We start from the raw sequence: 18,535 nt of genomic DNA, 5'->3' as shown, positions 1-18,535 counted from the left end.
GAGAACATAGGCAGCAACCTCTACGACATCAGCCAAAGCAACCTTTTTCATGACACATCCCCAAAGGCAAGAGAAACAAAATATAAAATGAATTTATGGGACTTCATCAAGATTAAAAGTTTCTGCACATCCAAGGAAACAGTCAGAAAAACTAAGAGGCAGCCCACGGAATGGGAGAATATATTTGCAAATGACACTACAGATAAAGGACTGGTATCCAAGATCTACAAAGAACTTCTCAAACTCAATACACGAGAAACAAATAAACAAATCAAAAAATGGGCAGAAGATATGAACAGACACTTTTCCAATGAAGACATACAAATGGCTAACAGACACATGAAAAAATGTTCAAAATCATTAGCCATCAAGGAAATTCAAATCAAAACCACACTGAGATACCACCTTACGCCAGTTAGAATGGCAAAAATAGACAAGGCAAGAAACAACAATTGTTGGAGAGGATGTGGAGAAAGGGGATCCCTCCTACATTGTTGGTGGGAATGCAAGTTGGTACAGCCACTCTGGAAAACCGTGTGGAGGTCCCTTAAAAAGTTAAAAATTGAGCTACCCTATGATCCAGCCATTGCGCTACTGGGTGTTTACCCCAAAGATACAGACGTAGTGAAGAGAAGGGCCATATGCACCCCAATGTTCATAGCAGCAATGTCCACAATAGCTAAATCGTGGAAGGAGCGGAGATGCCCTTCAACAGATGACTGGATTAAGAAGTTGTGGTCCATATATACAATGGAATATTACTCAGCAATCAGAAAGAATGAGTTCTCAACATTTGCTACAACATGGACGGCACTGGAGGAGATAATGCTTAGTGAAATAAGTCAAGCAGAGAAAGACAACTATCATATGATTTCTCTCATCTATGGAACATAAGAACTAGAATGATCAGTAGGGGAAGAAAGGGATAAAGGAAGGGGGGGTAATCAGAAGGGGGAATGAAACATGAAAGACTATGGACTATGAGAAACAAACTGAGGGCTACAGAGGGGAGGGGGGTGGGGGAATGGGATAGACCGGTGATGGGTAGTAAGGAGGGCACATATTGCATGGTGCACTGGGTGTTATACACAACTAATGAATCATCGAGCCTTACATCGAAAACCGGGGATGTACTGTATGGTGACTAACATAATATAATAAAAAATCATTATTAATTAAAAAAAAAACAAAAAAAACAAAACAAAACAAAAAAAAAATTCCATTTAATGATAGCTGGGTGGCAGTAACAATACGCTAATAGCTTTCCGCCAATAGCAATATTTTGATGAGCCCATTCTTTATTGAAGCTATACTTTATATTATGGAACTCACTCTTGGTAGCATCTTCTGTTATTTGTTTTTACTGTTTTTTTTTAATATAAAATGTTTTATTAAAAAGATTTCAAAGCTAAAGATTTTTTCCTTTGTGTACATTTAAAATACATTTTTTTATCTAATAATGTAAAGATATATTTGAATTTCTCAAACTATTGGATCTATGGTTTTTCCTCTGTATACAGTTTTTCCTTTATAAAAGTGAAGGGATAATGAACAAAACTGCTATAAATATTAAATGAGATAATGTATGTAAAACTGTAGCAGCTGCTAGCCCATATTAAGTAGGTCTTTCATCAATTTTTAGCCTAAAAGAAAATATCTGAGATTTTCTCACTCATATTAAAACATTTCTATAAATATTACTAATGAATAATACTATAGATGGTGTTTCTTACCAAACTTGCCAAATTCTAAGTATTTGGTTGATCTCCATAGAATTTAAGATGAGAATTCAATTCAAATAACTCAATTTAATTAAAAATGGTAGTTTAGGGGCACCTGGGTGGCGTAGTCGTTAAGCGTCTGCCTTCGGCTCAGGGCATGATCCCGGCGTTCTCAGATCGAGCCCCACATCAGGCTCCTCCACTATGAGCCTGCTTCTTCCTCTCCCACTCCCCCTGCTTGTGTTCCCTCTCTCGCTGGCTGTCTCTCTGTCAAATAAATAAAATCTTAAAAAAAAAATTAAAAAAAAAAAGGTAGTTTAGATTCCCAATACCTATTCAGTCAGGCTTTCATAGGTAGGAGTACGCAAAATGATAACCTTAAGGTTTTTTAATTCTATCTGAAAGTGCCAGTAGATTGTGGGGAAATTTTTGTGAGTTTCATATATTTGATACAGAATATTCAAAGTTACAAATTAAGCTATTCAGGAGATCAAACCTAGAATATGGCAGCACTTTAAGAAATAAAAATCACAAAATAAAATTTTCTCAGTGGTTATAATTTACCTTCAAGTATTTGCACTATTTAAGATTTCCTCCTGTAATCCTATGTCCCTATGTCTTTAACTCCTTGTGATTAAATAACGTTCCTGTGCTTTCACTGTCTATTTTCTTTTTGTGAAGTTGTCAAATGATCTCTGTCTTGTCCTGTGTAATTTAAGAGACTTTTATGTAGCTCTCTGAGAGACTATCACACAAGTCCTACTAGAAGAATAATTTACGAGGTTCAGAATGAAGGGTCATTATTAATACTGTCTGGCCTGCAATGAATACACAGACTCTTTCATTCATGCATGGCAGGGTTTTAACTAGATCAAAAGAGGTAGAAGGTTTCAAATGGGGTGTTATGAATGATATCATTGGTTACGTAAGTTTAATTTACACTTTTAAAAATATGTTTAGTGAGGTTAGAGAACATAAGAAAACATGGTGTTTGGTGTGGGCTTATATATTACTTTCTAATATTTCTTTGGCTTAAAACACAATTTCAGAAGTTGTGCTTTTATATGTCCTTAGGCTAACATTTATTAGCCAATCCCATGCTAGAATAATATGCATAGTAAGGGTTCAACACTGTAAAGCTAAAGGCAGAAGGACCAAAAAGTGGGTTGTCTGTTTTGAAGAGATGTTAACTTTTAAGTGCTTCTACTTTATCAAAGTATTCCTGACGTGTGTTCAGCAATCATCGGTACTAATGGTGTTTACGTAGCTAGAAGAAAATAGTACTTATTCTTACCATTTCAATGTCCAGTGTCTTTTCTTAATTACAGCAAGCAAATCTAATTACTTCTCCTGATCAATCTCAACAGTTGAATAATTCCTTTCCAGGCAATGTGAAATCTTAAATATTTCTACAACAGCTTTTTTATAATATAAGCACATGGTAGAGGATATGCCAAATAAGAAAACAGAATAACTTTTAGTAGATGGACAACCGTAATAGAAAAATATTTTTATGTTTTTTGTATATGCTTTATTTTTTTAAACAGAGCCTATAAATCTGAAGCCTCTCTTTTTATCAAAAAATCACCTCTTCCTCTCAATTTCTCCTAGCATAGCCACTGAACTTCTGTGTTTTTTTAGTTTGTATTTATTAGGGTGCATGTTTTATGTCCCCACATAGACTGAGTGTTCCACGCTACCCATAATACTTAGCTGTATGCCTTGAAAATAAATAGCTAACATTGAGTTCCTCCTATGTGCTGCATGCCATTCTAAACTTTTTAGTATAGTAACTGCTTTAATTTTCAAAAGAGACAAAATACATACTACTATTATCTTCACTTCATAGAGAAGGAAACTAACTCAGAACAGTTAGGCAATCTTGGGGCGCCTGGGTGGCTCAGTCGTTAAGCGTCTGCCTTCGGCTCAGGGCGTGATCCCAGGGTCCTGGGATCGAGCCCCACATCAGGCTCCCTGCTCTGCTGGGAGCCTGCTTCTTCCTTTCCCACTCTCCCTGCTGTGTTCCCTCTCTCACTGGCTGTCTCTCTGTCAAATAAATAAAATCTTAAAAAAAAAAAAAAAAAAGTTAAGCAATCTAGCCAGAGTCACACAGCCTGAAAGTGGCCAAGCCTGAATCAAAGCCTGGTTTCAGAGCCCCTGAGCATAACCGTGCCCTGCCTCTGCAGACCTGGGACAGGTAAATGTCCTACTTTTAGAGTGGGTGACTTTCAGAGCACCAAGAACTGCTTCCTCACCACTATTATCATTATGCTCTTTGTTTTCTCTGGTTATTCGACTGATGTCTGCCCCTCCCATTATACCCAAAACATATTAATAGAACCTCTAGTATTTGGGGCACCTGGGTGGCACAGCGGTTAAGCGTCTGCCTTCGGCTCAGGGCGTGATCCTGGCGTTATGGGATCGAGCCCCACATCAGGCTCCTCCACTATGAGCCTGCTTCTTCCTCTCCCACTTCCCCTGCTTGGGTTCCCACTCTCGCTGGCTGTCTCTCTCTCTGTCGAATAAATAAATAAAATCTTTAAAAAAAAAAAAAAAAAAGAACCTCTAGTATTTAATAGATGGGTAGTAACAGCTAATATTTATTAAGTTTTTACCATGTACCAAGAAATGCATCTTATTTTAATCTCCAAAAAGTCTATGATAGCTGCCAATTTACCTCCACTGTAGAGATGAGGATACTGAGGCGGAGGGAGGTTAGATGACTTGCCCAAGGCCACACAGCTAATACATGGTAGAGCCAGGATTTCAATTCCAAGGCCAAACTCCGGAGTTGTGCTCTGGCTGAAGGAAGGCATGGATGAATGGAAATCTAGCTTGGAGGAAGGCATATTTGCCATGTGTGGAAGGGTGAAGTAGAAACAGAAACCACGATCCGGGCAGAGGAAACCTAGGTCACGTGACACAGAACAGTTGTCCTGTTGAGCACCTGGAGCGCTCAATAAATACGAACTAACCAGTGAATAGCTTTGTTATCCGAAGGTTGAAAGGTTTTGCCCATGCAATGTTTATTACTAATGTCTTTTACATCTTTTTTTCTTTCAGTGCCACCGTGGGCCTTAATCGCCATAGCCATAGTTGCTGTCCTTTTAGTCCTGACCTGCTGCTTTTGTATCTGTAAGAAATGTTTGTTCAAAAAGAAAAACAAGAAGAAGGGAAAAGAGAAGGGAGGGAAGAATGCCATTAACATGAAAGATGTGAAAGACTTAGGGAAGACCATGAAAGATCAGGTAATGTCTTCATTCCGTATTACTTCTTTGATGATTTTATTAAAAGCTAATAAATGGTTTATTATTTTATACCAGATAAGTATAGAAGCAAACAACTTCTGGACAGATGTCACTGTTGTCAAAAATGCTTTGCAATCCTTTTAGTCATTACTCAACGTCCCAAAGTGCAGTGAAAACATTTGGTAGGGTTTTCCAGGCTCCTAAGCATCTGACCCAGAAGAGGGCATCGACGACTGGCAGGGCCATCTTGACAGGCCCAGCAGACTGGAATGATGCCTGGGTATTTGGATTACATCTGTTCGGCCAGTCTTAATTGCATTTAGAGTTAGAGAAACAGAATCGAGAGTATCTGAATGCTTTCCCTCTTGGGCAGGGTGCCTTTCTCACTTTCATATCACTGTTAAATCACTCAGACGTATGGCCGTTTATCACACTGGATGAAAATTACCATTCCTTTAGATACATCCACCTCGATAATTAGCGCTCAGGAATAGTGAGTTAAACAGTGAGTTAAAAGGGAGAGAATTAAAAGCCAGTCCTAAAGAACAGGGCATAATTTTAAGGCAAAATTCCTGTTTCGTTACTTAGGGACCATGAGACCACAACACAGGTTATGGAATCCATCCGGCTGAGTTATCTTCCAGAGCCTCAGGAAGCTATTTGGATGTTCTTTACATCGTCTATTTTTCTTAAATTAACTGGATGATTTGGTTCAAAATAAAGTTTACTATTAATAGTTATAATTAAATGCCTCTTCATTATTTTTTGAATCATTTTCATACTGGATATCTTTAAAGAACATCTAATTCATATTAACGTAAATGTAGAGCTTTTTCATAGAAAGAATGCCTTCAGTTATCTGTTTCCTTTCATATAATTCAAAAATTCTATTTATTCCCAAATAACAACATATATTGACAGCTTTTTAAATTCTTCTTATAGTATAAATTACTATTAACTGAACTCTTGCACGGGTGAATCTCCGTAAGAACAGTTTAGTCAAGGAGGGCATTTTTAGCATGTTTGCAAAGTTTCTTAGTTAACTGCCCACTCAGGGCACCAACCCCACGCCCCAGCTTGAAATTTAAACACTTTTTCTCAAAGGTACTGTAACATCTATTGACAAGAACTTCACAAAGACTCTTCTGCACTCACTGAACTTTTGTTTGGTTTCAGTTATAGAATGTTTGCAGTGCCTGCACTCACACTCAGAGATTTGTCCTGAGCTCAGAACAACAAGGTTTTCATTTTTCTGAGTTTCTAATCACAGCCACAGAAGTTTCTGTACCCACATTCGACCACAGAGGTCTTAAAAGGCTTTTTCTCTTCAGTTAATTTGTTACATAAAAACTACAATTTGAAAATATGTCTTGCTTTATTTCAACACTTTCAGTAACAAGCAGAACTTGATAGAGATTTCTTTAAATGGTTTATTGGGAGAGTGAGCGTAGAAACAATGTGCTAGATGGACGGGGACTGAATAATTTGTATGTGAATTTCAGCTATATCTATGCAACCGTTTGAAAATACAGCCCTATCATTTTCGTAACTATAATATAATGCAAATATGATTTCCCCCATATCTAAGAATTAACAATTAAAAGCACTAAATAATGTTAAATTATAACTACAGTATTTTTTCTAGCAAAAGAAATTTGTTTTCTTCTTTGTGGAATTTGTCCTGTATGATGTAAGATTGTAATTTATAGTATAGTAGTGGTGTTTATTACCCCTGTAATGACCTGGATAAATGACCAAGATCTCAAAATACTACCTACAGAGAATTGATGGTGGTTAATTTTTCAATGATTATCTATTCCTTTGGATGCAAGGGGAAGAGAAAATAAGTCAAATAAGGAAATATTAGTAGGAAGACAGTGATAGTTTACAGTAATCTACTATTACAACAAAGAATTTAGGATTTCAACCACTCAAAAAGATCTCATTATTTTAAGTAGATTATTTGTCTATGTAGGATTTTATAGATCTTATTTTAGTTTATGAACAATTAAATGTACAAAATGAAATATAATTTCATTTCAAAAATAGGCCTTATCGGTAAACAGTTATATAACAGATAGCTTATGCTACTTTTTAAGGCAGCAACAGTAGCCAATAATGGGTTCTATTGTTTTATGAAGAGGAAGGATGAAGAAGCAAAACAGAATGTGCAGTTTTAGGATGTATGTCACATGGTGACCATTCAATCATACAACTTCAAAACAGCATAAGTTTTAAAATTCAGTAAAATTCTTAAGTAATCACATTTTCAGAATATTTTAAACAGCGTATTGATGTGAACGTGAGGAAAACAAATATAATCCATGCCTCTCGTTTAAAAACACGACAGATGTAAGAGGCATTTTAGACATGATTTCTTAAGATACATAGGCTCCAGGGCAACCAGGAAGTTTTTACCATTTCAATCTACGTAAGCATGGACAGAAATTCAGATTCCAATGTTCATGGCTACCTGTCTCTGTTAAAATTTTATAACAGAGAATTTTAAAAATTCCATAATGACAACAAACTGACTAGTAACAGTATATTTATACAGCATAAGATTTATATATAAAGGTTTTTGGTTTTGTTTTTAATTCCTGAAAGCTTGAGAACACTGCAAATGCAGAGGGACAGTATTAATTTGTAAAGTCAGGTCTGGAAAGGTCATTTCTCCATGGCTTTCACTAATGTGTGTGGATATTTTAATTTTTATTTCTTCCTTCTATGTCCTCCTTATCTGTGTTATGTCTCATGACTGTTCTGGACTGTCCCTTGCGGTAGGTTTGCTCTGCTCTTTAGAAACCCCTCGTCAACGCTCGGATACATTAAATGGCCTGGCAGCTGGGGTTCCACAGCTCAGGGTGTATCATTCTGACACACATCAAGAGGCTGAACTAAATTGATTTTTTTTTTTTTTAAGATAAAGGGTTCTCATTATAAACACTACCACCTGATTAAATAGAACAGTATTAGAAAGCTCAAGTTTTTAATTGATGGGCACAGAATGAAAATTCGGTCCCTTGTGCTACCTTTTGTAAGTGTGCCTTATCAAATCTAAATCTGAACAATTCACTTAGAATAACTTCTCCTTCGGATGGTTGTAAATTACGCACCTTTTGAATGTCGAAGCAAGCCAGAAGCATGTACACTAAACCTGTGAAGTTTAAAACAAGATCTGATGTTCCCAACACACGGCTTTTACTACCGCAATTTAGCAAACCATCAAAACCGCTGGGTTTACAAGCTTTTTCCTCTGCATTTTGTTGGGGGGGGGGTGGTGGGTAGAGGGGTATTGCTCTTGAGATATTATAATAGCTACTGATTTAATAGGTCTGAATTTAATGTGATGGTACAGAAGACGTCCTGCTTAAGTTCAGCCTTCAGGACAAGAATAGACTTAATCACTTCGTTGATGAACAGTGGCACTGAGAAATTATCAAAAATTTAGCCCTATTTCATACAGAATAATTGCAGAGATGGTCCTGCACCTTTTACTGGGGCAAAAACCACTTAGAAAGAAGATTTAATATCTCAGCTATTTCAAATTGCAGTGGGCTGAAACATGATATGTAAATTGTCAGTTCTGAAAGAGACTTTTGAAAAAAGTATTTTAACCCCATGAATTTTTTTATAATTATGATAAAGTAACGTGTAGATTTTTCAGACAGAAATATGTACTAAATAGCTTGCTATTATTTTTAAAAACTTAAAATCTTACAAGAAGGCAATTTACCTAAGCTGCAATTTTCTAAGCATATCTATGAGAGTGTTAACGAGTAACAGGCAGCTAAGGTTTTGAAAGGGCAATGTGATTTCACTGCCTCGGCTCCTCTAATTAAACTCAGTTGTCTTTTCTGGTCACTTTACTAGCAGGTTCCCTGTAATGACCTATCCCCACTCCCTGCCACCGCCCAAGTTAAAAGATTAAATTTTAAGTAATTAAGTTCTTTCCTGCCTTTGGTTATCAGGAAACCAATATTTTAATATTCAGGAAAACATTTCAGTATAAACTTTCCTACACAGATGTAATAATGGTAATTTTTAATTTTCCAAACTCATTGTAGGCTCCTGAAATTTTTCAAGAAGCACAGAAAGGGAGGCACCTCCAACTACAGCTCAACTCTGTTTGTATGCTCTTCCCACCCAAATGAGTTCTATTGATACAATGTCACCAAGTCTCAGGGGTATTTTTTAGAATCAAATTGGAGTTAGCGGAGTAGAGCCAAACTGGAAAATCTTGTCAATTTCAGTGCCATTTTGAAGCATCACAGAGAATCTCTGTGTAAATGAACGAATGAACAGTAAAGCTTTCTCACAGCAGAGAAGAAAGACCACATACTCCTGCATTTGACTTTGACAAGAATTCTCAGATTTAACCTGCTGACAAGAGTTAGAATTCCTTTAGTTTGTCACAGATATAAAGCAGTCTACCACTCTGCCTTATCTTGACTTCTGTGAGATTACACACACACACACACACACACACACACGTGCGTGCATGCAAAAGGCAACGAAAATGCCATAACCAGAAACTAGGGAAGAAGATCTGCAATATATATAACAGAAAAGTTGAGACCACTAAAATACAAAGAGTCTCTAGAAATCAATAAGAACCAAACAAAACAATAGTAAACTTAGCAAAGGATATATACCAGCAGTTCCCAGACGAATAAATACAATTTGTTACTATAGAGATTTTCAAATTTTTTCACCTCACTAGTGGTCAGGGAAACGTAATTGTATCATTTTTAATTTTGAATAACTACATATAACATTTTAAATTATTTTCCTAATTCTCTTAACCAATAAGAATGCATATCCCTAGAAACAAAGTTTACCTAATATTTATACATCTTTATAACTTTTGATTTTTCTTCAACAAAGTTGTTGTACTTAATGGGAAAATACATTATTTTTATTTTCAAAAGAGAGGAGCATTTGAATGTATTTTGTGAAATAATGAGCTTTCTAGTATCTCATTTTACATTACACTTCAGTTTTAGATTATAAAGAATATTCAGTTGGTCCAAACTGAGTTGAGAGTTCAGAACTATGATTTTTGTTCATTGATGCGAAATAAACATTAATGTTGATTTCAGTTTGACAAAATTTCAAACGTAACTAATTTTTTTGATCTCAAATAGACCCATAAATCAATTTAATTCAGCCTAGCTTTCTGTGGAGCTGTTATAAAAATAAAATGGTAAACTTCAACTGGAAGTGGGGTAGATTTTCCTCTAAACATGCATTTGCTGGTGGCATGTTTTTTCCACTTCTCCATAACCATTATAAATGTATATGTGAAACATAGGAAATTAAAATTCTTTGAGAATCACTTCCTCAGCTATCTTTCTCATAGGAAACAAGGCAAGAAAAGGCCACGCATTTCATATAAGTTCTCCACCGCATGTAACAATGATGTTTTACATGATGCTGAGCTTAGATCCCTTTAACCTACATGAATGTGAAACCTGGCCTGGTTAATAGCATGTTTATCATACTTCTGAAAGAAGCAGTTTTACCAAAGCCAACATGATACCAAGTCGACATTTTATCTGCAACAACTTTACATTTTTCGCTTGCCGTATTTGGAGGGGCTTTTCCATCGCTTCCATGTTGCTTGCTGATTGGGGAAGAAAATTCCGTGCACAAGTGGAATTTTAAAAAATATATAAGCAGCAAATGTGAATGTGTGTCAGACCAATGGATTTCCAGCATCTTAGTGCTTGCTTCTAACAGCTTGGAAGTATAACCACAGGCCCAGGTTGATACGGGTTTCAACGAATTCACCTGATTTCACATATAATTGATTTCCCTACTCCTAGGCTCTAAAGGACGATGATGCTGAAACTGGATTGACTGATGGGGAAGAAAAAGAAGAACCCAAAGAAGAGGAGAAACTGGGGAAACTTCAATATTCACTGGATTACGATTTCCAGAATAACCAGGTGTGAAGGGGGTGGAAAATGACTTCTAAATCCATTACGTTTTCTGAAATTACCAAGTAGAAATTGAAGCAAGATACTTCTTAAAACATTTCGTTTGCTGAGAGGGGAAAATGCAATTATCAAAGCTATTGATGAAATCATTTCTAAGTACAGGCAGTCCCCTACTTGCTAATTTAACTTCTGGTAATTAGAATTCACAGTATTCAACCGATTACATCTACTTATGGCACTTACAGCTGGCAGGCAGAATACAAATGAACTTGCAAGTAGTCGGGCTGATTCTGACAGCTCCCAACCACAGTCTCTGCTCCCACCAGCCCATCAGCCTGAGCTGCTAAGATCTCCCTTGGAATTCATGGAATTCGATCCCAACTGGGTGAGGAACTGTTGAGGTAAACTAAAGCTTGAAAACAAAACCTAACTGTTTGATAAGGAATCAAAGGTGAAAAACTGACTGCCTTCCATGAATTTCAAAGGCAGGAATGCCTTATGTAATATAATACTAGGTATTATATATATATATATATATAATGAGTTATATATATATATATATATATATATGAGTTAGAGCTAACCGTTCTAGGAAAGGAGAAAGACCAGCAACTTGATTCCTAGTGCCTATGACTGCTGCCCAAAAGGCGTTAAGGAACTGAAGGCAGCAACAAAACAATCACTCCTGCTTCAATTTCTCAAAAAGTTGTGAAGTGCCACCTAGATGAACGATAATATTCGCTACCTTTTACTAAATGCATTATAGAGGTAGCTCAAAGAAAAATGTTAAAAATCTCTACATTAAAAACAAAACAAACAAAAAACTTCTAGGACCCACAAAAATCGACCACGCCCCTTTACCTTCTGATTTGTTAAATGAAAAAGCTAGGTAAGAATTAGTAGAGGGACGCCTGAGTGGTGGCTCATTCATTTGAGTGTCTGACTCTTGATTTTGGCTCAGGTCATGATCTTAGAGTGCTGGGATCCACCAGCATGGGGCTCGGTGCAGGAGTCTGCTTGAGGATTCTCTCTCCTGCCTCTGCCCCTCCCCCAACTCACACTCAGGAGCATGCCGTCTCTCTCTCTAAAATAAATAGATAAAATCTTAAAAAAAAAAAAAAAAGAATTAGTGGAATCAGCTGAATTAGAGATCAGGCTCTCAAGAATCTTTAGGACAATGTCCTTGTCTGACAAAGGGAGTTGTTTTTTGTTTTTTTTAAGATTTTATTTATTTATTCGACAGAGATAGCCAGCGAGAGAGGGAACACAAGCAGGGGGAGTGGGAGAGGAAGAAGCAGGCTCATAGCGGAAGAGCCTGATGTGGGGCTCAATCCCCTAACGCCGGGATCACGCCCTGAGCCGAAGGCAGACGCTTAACCGCTTAACCGCTGTGCCACCCAGGCGCCCCTGACAAAGGGAGTTTTAACTCTGTTTCACATATCTTTCTGCATGAGGAAGAAGTGATATACATGTTAATACATTTACTACTAATGCGACTTGCATTAGTTATTTCCAGTTGGATGAGGAATAAACAATACATAAAACAAACACCAATGCTCAGCTTTGACAACCAAAGTCCAAAGTCAGTAACTGTTGAGAGTTCAGTGGAGTTGCAAGAATTCTGGTATTATTTAGAAATCAACAATATAAATAATATCTTCACTTCCTGAATTTCCAGAGGGTTCCTCATGAAGAATGTATTGATAAGATCTATCATACTAAAAAAATTTATTTGATCAGCTTTGTTTCATAATACATTATAGAAGGCTGCATTTTAGTTACAGGTACACGTTTATAGGTACGGATTTATATGCATTTATAAATATACCATTTATAGTTAAATAGGGCACTTGAGATCCTTTCTATCCCAGCTACCAAAATTTGACAATCAGGAGTTGGTTGAGAGCAAAACTTCCTAATATTTACATATTCTGATGAAGATGAAGGCCAACATTAACATGTAACATTTTTTTCCAGAAATTTAACGTGACTTTACATATGTATTCAGTATTTTTTTTACTAATATACTCTACTTTCATATTATCCAATAGGAATCTAGTAGTATCTCATCCTGCTTAGTCATAATTTTGAAACTTCTAAATTAGCTTGAGCATTTTAAGTATCATTTTATAAAGCATCTTTAAGAAAATAGCACTGATTTTTTTTTTACTAAAATATGAGTGTTTTTACTGTTCCCCTTCTAGCAAACATGATATTTTTAAAAAGGTATTTCATCCTGAGGATCTAGAAGATTCTACCCAATGAAATGTTTTTTAATTACTATACATCGATTTTTCCAAATGTTCTCAGCTAATCTGATTTATAAAATGATTCCTATGAGTCATGAAAAGAGGAAGTCTTAGGAATTTTATATATCAAGCTGTAATCAAATATACATGTTTGCTTACCAAAACTAAAAGTCAACCCTAACGTACTCTAAATGAGCAGCTTTCGTGGCAGAGGGAGATGTGATACTTATCTCTCAAGCAGCAGGGGAGGCGGGGGGGTTAGAAGTAATTTCGCCCCTTATCAATAAATATCCAAAAATCTTTAAAATATAAGTTGTCTAGGTTTAAGAAGCTTAGGTTATAGCACTAGTGCATTCCCTGCCCAAAAGAACATTCATTTCAAAAAGTGAGAAGAAGAGAATAGAATCCTGCTTATTCACATTGCTATCTAAAGGCAAATTCCAAATACCAACTTGGCAAACCAAGAGACAAACTGCTTTACTAACCATGGTTTTATAATCTAATGTCTATTTTAGCTATTCTTTGACAATCTGTATTTTGTATACCTACAATCCAGCGCTCTTATTGCTACTGTTGTATGATGATGTCACTAATATTTTGAGCATTAAGATGGAAATAACCGTCATTCAGAGTATTGGTCCTGGTTAAAAACTGAACCAACTAGCCAAAGTGCTCTTACAAATATGGTGGGTCAGTTTTACAGAAAATAAATGTGACTTTTTTTTTTTTTTTTAAGGAAGTGAATTGCATTTCCACTCAATCTGGCTAAAAAGGCACAGACTCAAATTTTTAGGCCTGATATGAAAAGCTATAATGTAACCACATTTACTGACAAATGTATATCTTGAATGACCTTGAAGAGAGTCTACTTTTGTTTCCCATGTGAATCTAAACCAGTCTGTTGATAGAAAAAGTCTGAGGACAGAGCAACTGGAAGAGTCCACTCAGACCTTTTATTTTCTTCACATAAACAGTAACAATGCCAGCCTACACTCACATTCACTTGTAAGACAGGAACGTATCACTGAGAAAACAGATGAGAAATCTCTGCATTTGAAAAAAAAAAAAAAATCAGTCACTTATCATTAAAAACCGTATCTGTAATTTTACATTCATTTATGTGAAGCCAAAATTATACTTCTTTGACTCCATGTCCTAGATTTAATTTCAGAATAAATAACAATTTTACTGTAAGTTAAAACAAAAAGTAGGCAGCATACAAATAAAGGTCAAATATGATAGAAACTTGCACATCTTATTTTTATCTCAAAATGCTACCCAATTTCTAAGAAATTTCTATTTTGCTGGTCTGAAGCTTTGAGCTCAGAATAAAAATTTCCTACTTTATAATCATAGAGTTGTTATTGTTTAACAATTTATTTCCACTTACAAATCACGCCCTGGAAAGAAAAATAATGCACAAGGGCTTTTAGCAACTGGAAAGTTATTTGATTGCAACCCTTTTGCAAATATGAATTCCATATTTAACTGTAATCAGCAACCTTTTAAAAGCCTCTTTTGTGCTTAAAACCAGGCTTCCTAGCGTCTGCATCTGTCATAATTGGGTTTCTGAAGTCTATATGGCTTGCTTCATTTGCCTTCTGTGTTTAGATTGATAAGAGAAATAGTTTATTAAAAGCAAAGAGTAAGAGAGAGAGAGAGAGATCACAATATGCAACATCGTGAACAAGTCAATCTTTTCCAAAATGTCCACCAATGCTTGTGTTTGCTGTGCTCTGTCTCTCGTTTCAGCTGCTGGTAGGGATTATCCAGGCTGCCGAGCTGCCCGCCTTAGACATGGGGGGCACATCTGATCCCTATGTGAAAGTGTTTCTGCTGCCCGATAAAAAGAAGAAATTTGAGACAAAAGTCCACCGAAAGACCCTTAATCCTGTCTTCAATGAGCAATTTACTTTCAAGGTACCGTTTTTTTGTACTTACTAATAACTTTTCCTCTATGGTTTTTAAGACACATCTCATTGTGACACATACATAGATGTACATGTAGCCCCTTGTTCAGAGGCTCACAGATGAGTCTATTCAGAATATTTAAAATTCTTAACTTCAGTCCAGTGAGGATTCTACACTGCATTTAGATGTGGTCAGAGTAGGCTGTGTCCTACTCTCTGTGTCCTCATGAAGTTTAACTCAGCCATTTCAGAACAGAATATAGCCTGGAAGTTGACGGGACTGTCCTCCACATCTGAAAAGGGAGGTCACTATTGGTGAGCCAATAGACTTGAACATGTCCCCCTCTCTAAAATAAAGCCAAAGCAAGAATGAAATTGTTCTAAGTCTCAAAGTTCCTGAAAATAAATCACAATCACAGAACAGAGTAAGCTGTGTTCCACTGTTTAAATGGTACAAATTGGTTTTACTCTGACTGCAAAATTCTGTGTACAGGGGGGGCAATCCGAGCACACAGAAAGCATACTTAAGCTATCAATAAAAAGAATAGAAATCCCTTGTTTTTCTGCATTTCTAGCATTTTTCCTCAACTGTCATCTCTTCCCTAGTGTTCTTCATCCTTTTGAGACACCGCAGTTGACAAACAATAACCAAGAGAGATTCTGGCCATAGCATAATAACTGGACAGGAAAACATGCTCTGCAGGCCTTGGGCATCTCTGCATACACAAGTTCCATAGCTCTTGTCTCGAAGTCATGCATAAAAACCACACTTTGGTAGCTATCTTTAATATGTGAAAAAAATTTTTAAATGCATTACTTAAAATAATATATTTCTAAAAAATGAAAGCTCTGTGAATATGCCAGCAGGCAGATTCAGAATCAGTCATCTATCAGCCAGCCTTCGCGACAGCATGTGCCCCATGTTGGCAAATACTATGTATGAAATAAATGGATGAAACCGAGGGCATGAGTCATTTTCTCAAGCCCTGTTTCCAATTTCGTAAAAGAGCAGTGTCTATTCACTCTGAAATTTGAGGTTTTAAGACAAAAAAACCCCCAACGTCTTATCAGTAACCGTCTCTAAAAAACTACTTTTCCACGCCCAGAGAGGTCATTTAGAGAAGCAATAAAAACATTCTGGAACTACTCAGCTTATGAAGAACTAATCACTATGCCCAATACACCACAAAACAAAATGAAAATAAAACTAATAAAATATTGGAAATGGTAATCACAGTCATCCTATTTGACTATGTTTCAATCTTAATTTAGGTCAGCAGTTTCTAACCATGATTTAGTAAGCAGATTCTTAAAAGTTGAACTACTGGGGTGAGGGGGGGCTTTCTGTTTTGAGTTACCGATATGTGAATATAAAAAAAATGTATTGCTAAAATTTGATAAGCAATCTCTGTGTCCTCATGAAGTTTAATTATTGAAATTTTTAAATTGCCTATCAAATTTTATCAGGTTCCATTTTATTTCAAGAATGTTGATCAAACCATAAATCAATCCAACATGTAGTATATTTTGATACACTTAAGAACCATGCTGATGTTTCTAGAAAATTGGTTAATATCACCAGTCGATGTTGTAGATTATGCATCTTGAAATGCCAATAGGCAAGATGATAGAACAGAAGAACATTAAAGAAGATAGGCTTTAAAACTGAGTTCAAATCCACTTGACATGAACTTGACATCCCCAACCTATGTGCTGCTTCTTTTCCTCAAAACAAACTCCCACTCATTCAAATAACAAATACAGAAGTGCCTACTGTGTCAGCCCTGTGCTAAATGCCTCACATGTGTTCGTTCAGCCTCAAACAGCCCTGCGAAGTGGCCCTATTATTATCACTATTTGGTAGATGAAAAGTGAAGTTGATTCACTTGCCCCAGGCCCATCAGCTGGAAAGTGGGGAAACCCAGGCCTGGGTTTTGACTAATGTTATTTCAGTAGAATCACCAGAAACAAACAAACAAACAAACAAATAAAATCCAGAGTGATTTCAGAAATAAGATGAAATTGCTAAGAGTTTATCCTTACTCTAAAATTCATCTCCTTCTCTGAAATTCAGCTGTTGGGAAGGGTTTATTTTTTTCTTCTACAATGGAAAAAGTATTGTTCCTACTTTTTAATCAAAGTATTTTAATCAGATTCCAAATAGATGACAAATAAGTGACAAAAAACTCTCGAAAAACTAAAATTTCTTACACATATATGGCCAAATACGTTTCCTTCCCCTTCCCTTAATATACAGAGTATGTTAGATGGACCAAAGACAACCATTTGCACTGGTAAAAACTGATCAAAACTTCCATACAAGTCTAAACAACTTAATTAGGCATTTCTACCCAGTTACTGAAGTATAGCTTACTTGGATCGCACTACTTTCCCTGAATATTAAAGATGTCACTAAAAAAAAATGCCAACCCATAGCATCTGTCCCAGATCTATCTGAACAGCTGGAGAATTCATCAGTTCTTGGCCTTTTGCCACGGCTCATCCTAAAAAGTGACAAACCTAAGAATGAACTTCAAGATCTGTATTATAATGCATCTCTGATATTCAAAACATCAATTTTCTAGTCAGCTCTTGTCAATCAGTAAATTATTTTAGGGAGTAGGTGAGGCAACTTGTGAATTTCATTTCAATCCTTCCTGATTCCTAGCATATCTTTTCATAAATCACTGTTCCATTCAACGGTGGCATCCAAATGGCTGGAAAGAGTTAACAGAACTTTTGAAACAAGTTTTCTACCCCAAATAAGCTATACCCTGACAATATAACTGATCATAACAATAACTAAATATTCTACAAGTAAAACTTACACAGTCAAGTGCAATCAGCTTGGTTTATTCTATCAAACAAATTCCCACCTGATCATTCTAATCTCTCAAACAATAAATATTTAAGTGCCTACTGTGTGCCAACACAGCTAAAGCTTGAAGTGTTTATAGCATGACTACTAGTAAGACTCACTATCAATAACACTAATAGCTCCTATAACTTGAGGATAAAGCGATAAGATGACTATGGCGAAGTCTCTGTTTTCTCTCAATTTAAGCCTCAAGCAGTCATTCAAATGAATTAATTTTTTAAAGAGCATGATTATCCCCGTTTTGTTTATCCAACTGAGTATTAAAATTTAACACTACAACCAAGTCACCCGTTTTAAGCATTTTTGTGACCGGATTTTTGTCCTCATCTCTTCTTATTTAGGTGCCCTACTCAGAATTGGGTGGCAAGACCCTGGTGATGGCCGTGTATGATTTTGATCGTTTCTCTAAGCATGACATCATTGGGGAATTTAAAGTCCCCATGAACACAGTGGATTTCGGTCACGTAACTGAGGAGTGGCGTGATCTGCAAAGTGCCGAGAAGGAAGAGGTAAGGAAAATATTAGCATTTCTAATATGACAAGCTGTACTCGCCAGTTGCTCCTCTCATAATAACCTATTGAGAGAC

General features: G+C 36.3%; 1 protein-coding gene and 1 long non-coding RNA gene across 2 annotated transcripts in view; one reads left to right on the top strand and one right to left on the bottom strand.

Annotated features, from left to right (window-relative positions):
* Positions 1 to 18,535, top strand: part of SYT1 (synaptotagmin 1) — an 820,357-nt gene that overhangs the window by 658,933 nt on the left and 142,889 nt on the right. Inside the window, exons 6-9 of the mRNA XM_045779553.2 lie at positions 4,785 to 4,969; positions 10,798 to 10,920; positions 14,913 to 15,080; positions 18,290 to 18,457. Coding sequence (XP_045635509.1) covers positions 4,785 to 4,969; positions 10,798 to 10,920; positions 14,913 to 15,080; positions 18,290 to 18,457 — 644 coding nt within the window. The remainder of the gene's footprint in view (positions 1 to 4,784; positions 4,970 to 10,797; positions 10,921 to 14,912; positions 15,081 to 18,289; positions 18,458 to 18,535) is intronic.
* Positions 1 to 18,535, bottom strand: part of LOC148108663 (uncharacterized) — a 403,649-nt gene that overhangs the window by 289,250 nt on the left and 95,864 nt on the right. The window lies entirely within an intron of this gene.

This window comes from Ursus americanus, chromosome 17 (assembly GCF_024610735.1).
Source record: "Ursus americanus isolate L20-20 chromosome 17, mUrsAme1.1.p, whole genome shotgun sequence".
NCBI classification, from domain to species: Eukaryota; Metazoa; Chordata; class Mammalia; order Carnivora; family Ursidae; genus Ursus; species Ursus americanus.
The sequence above is the reverse complement of the archived record's forward strand: the minus strand, read 5'-3'. Positions and strand labels throughout refer to the sequence as shown.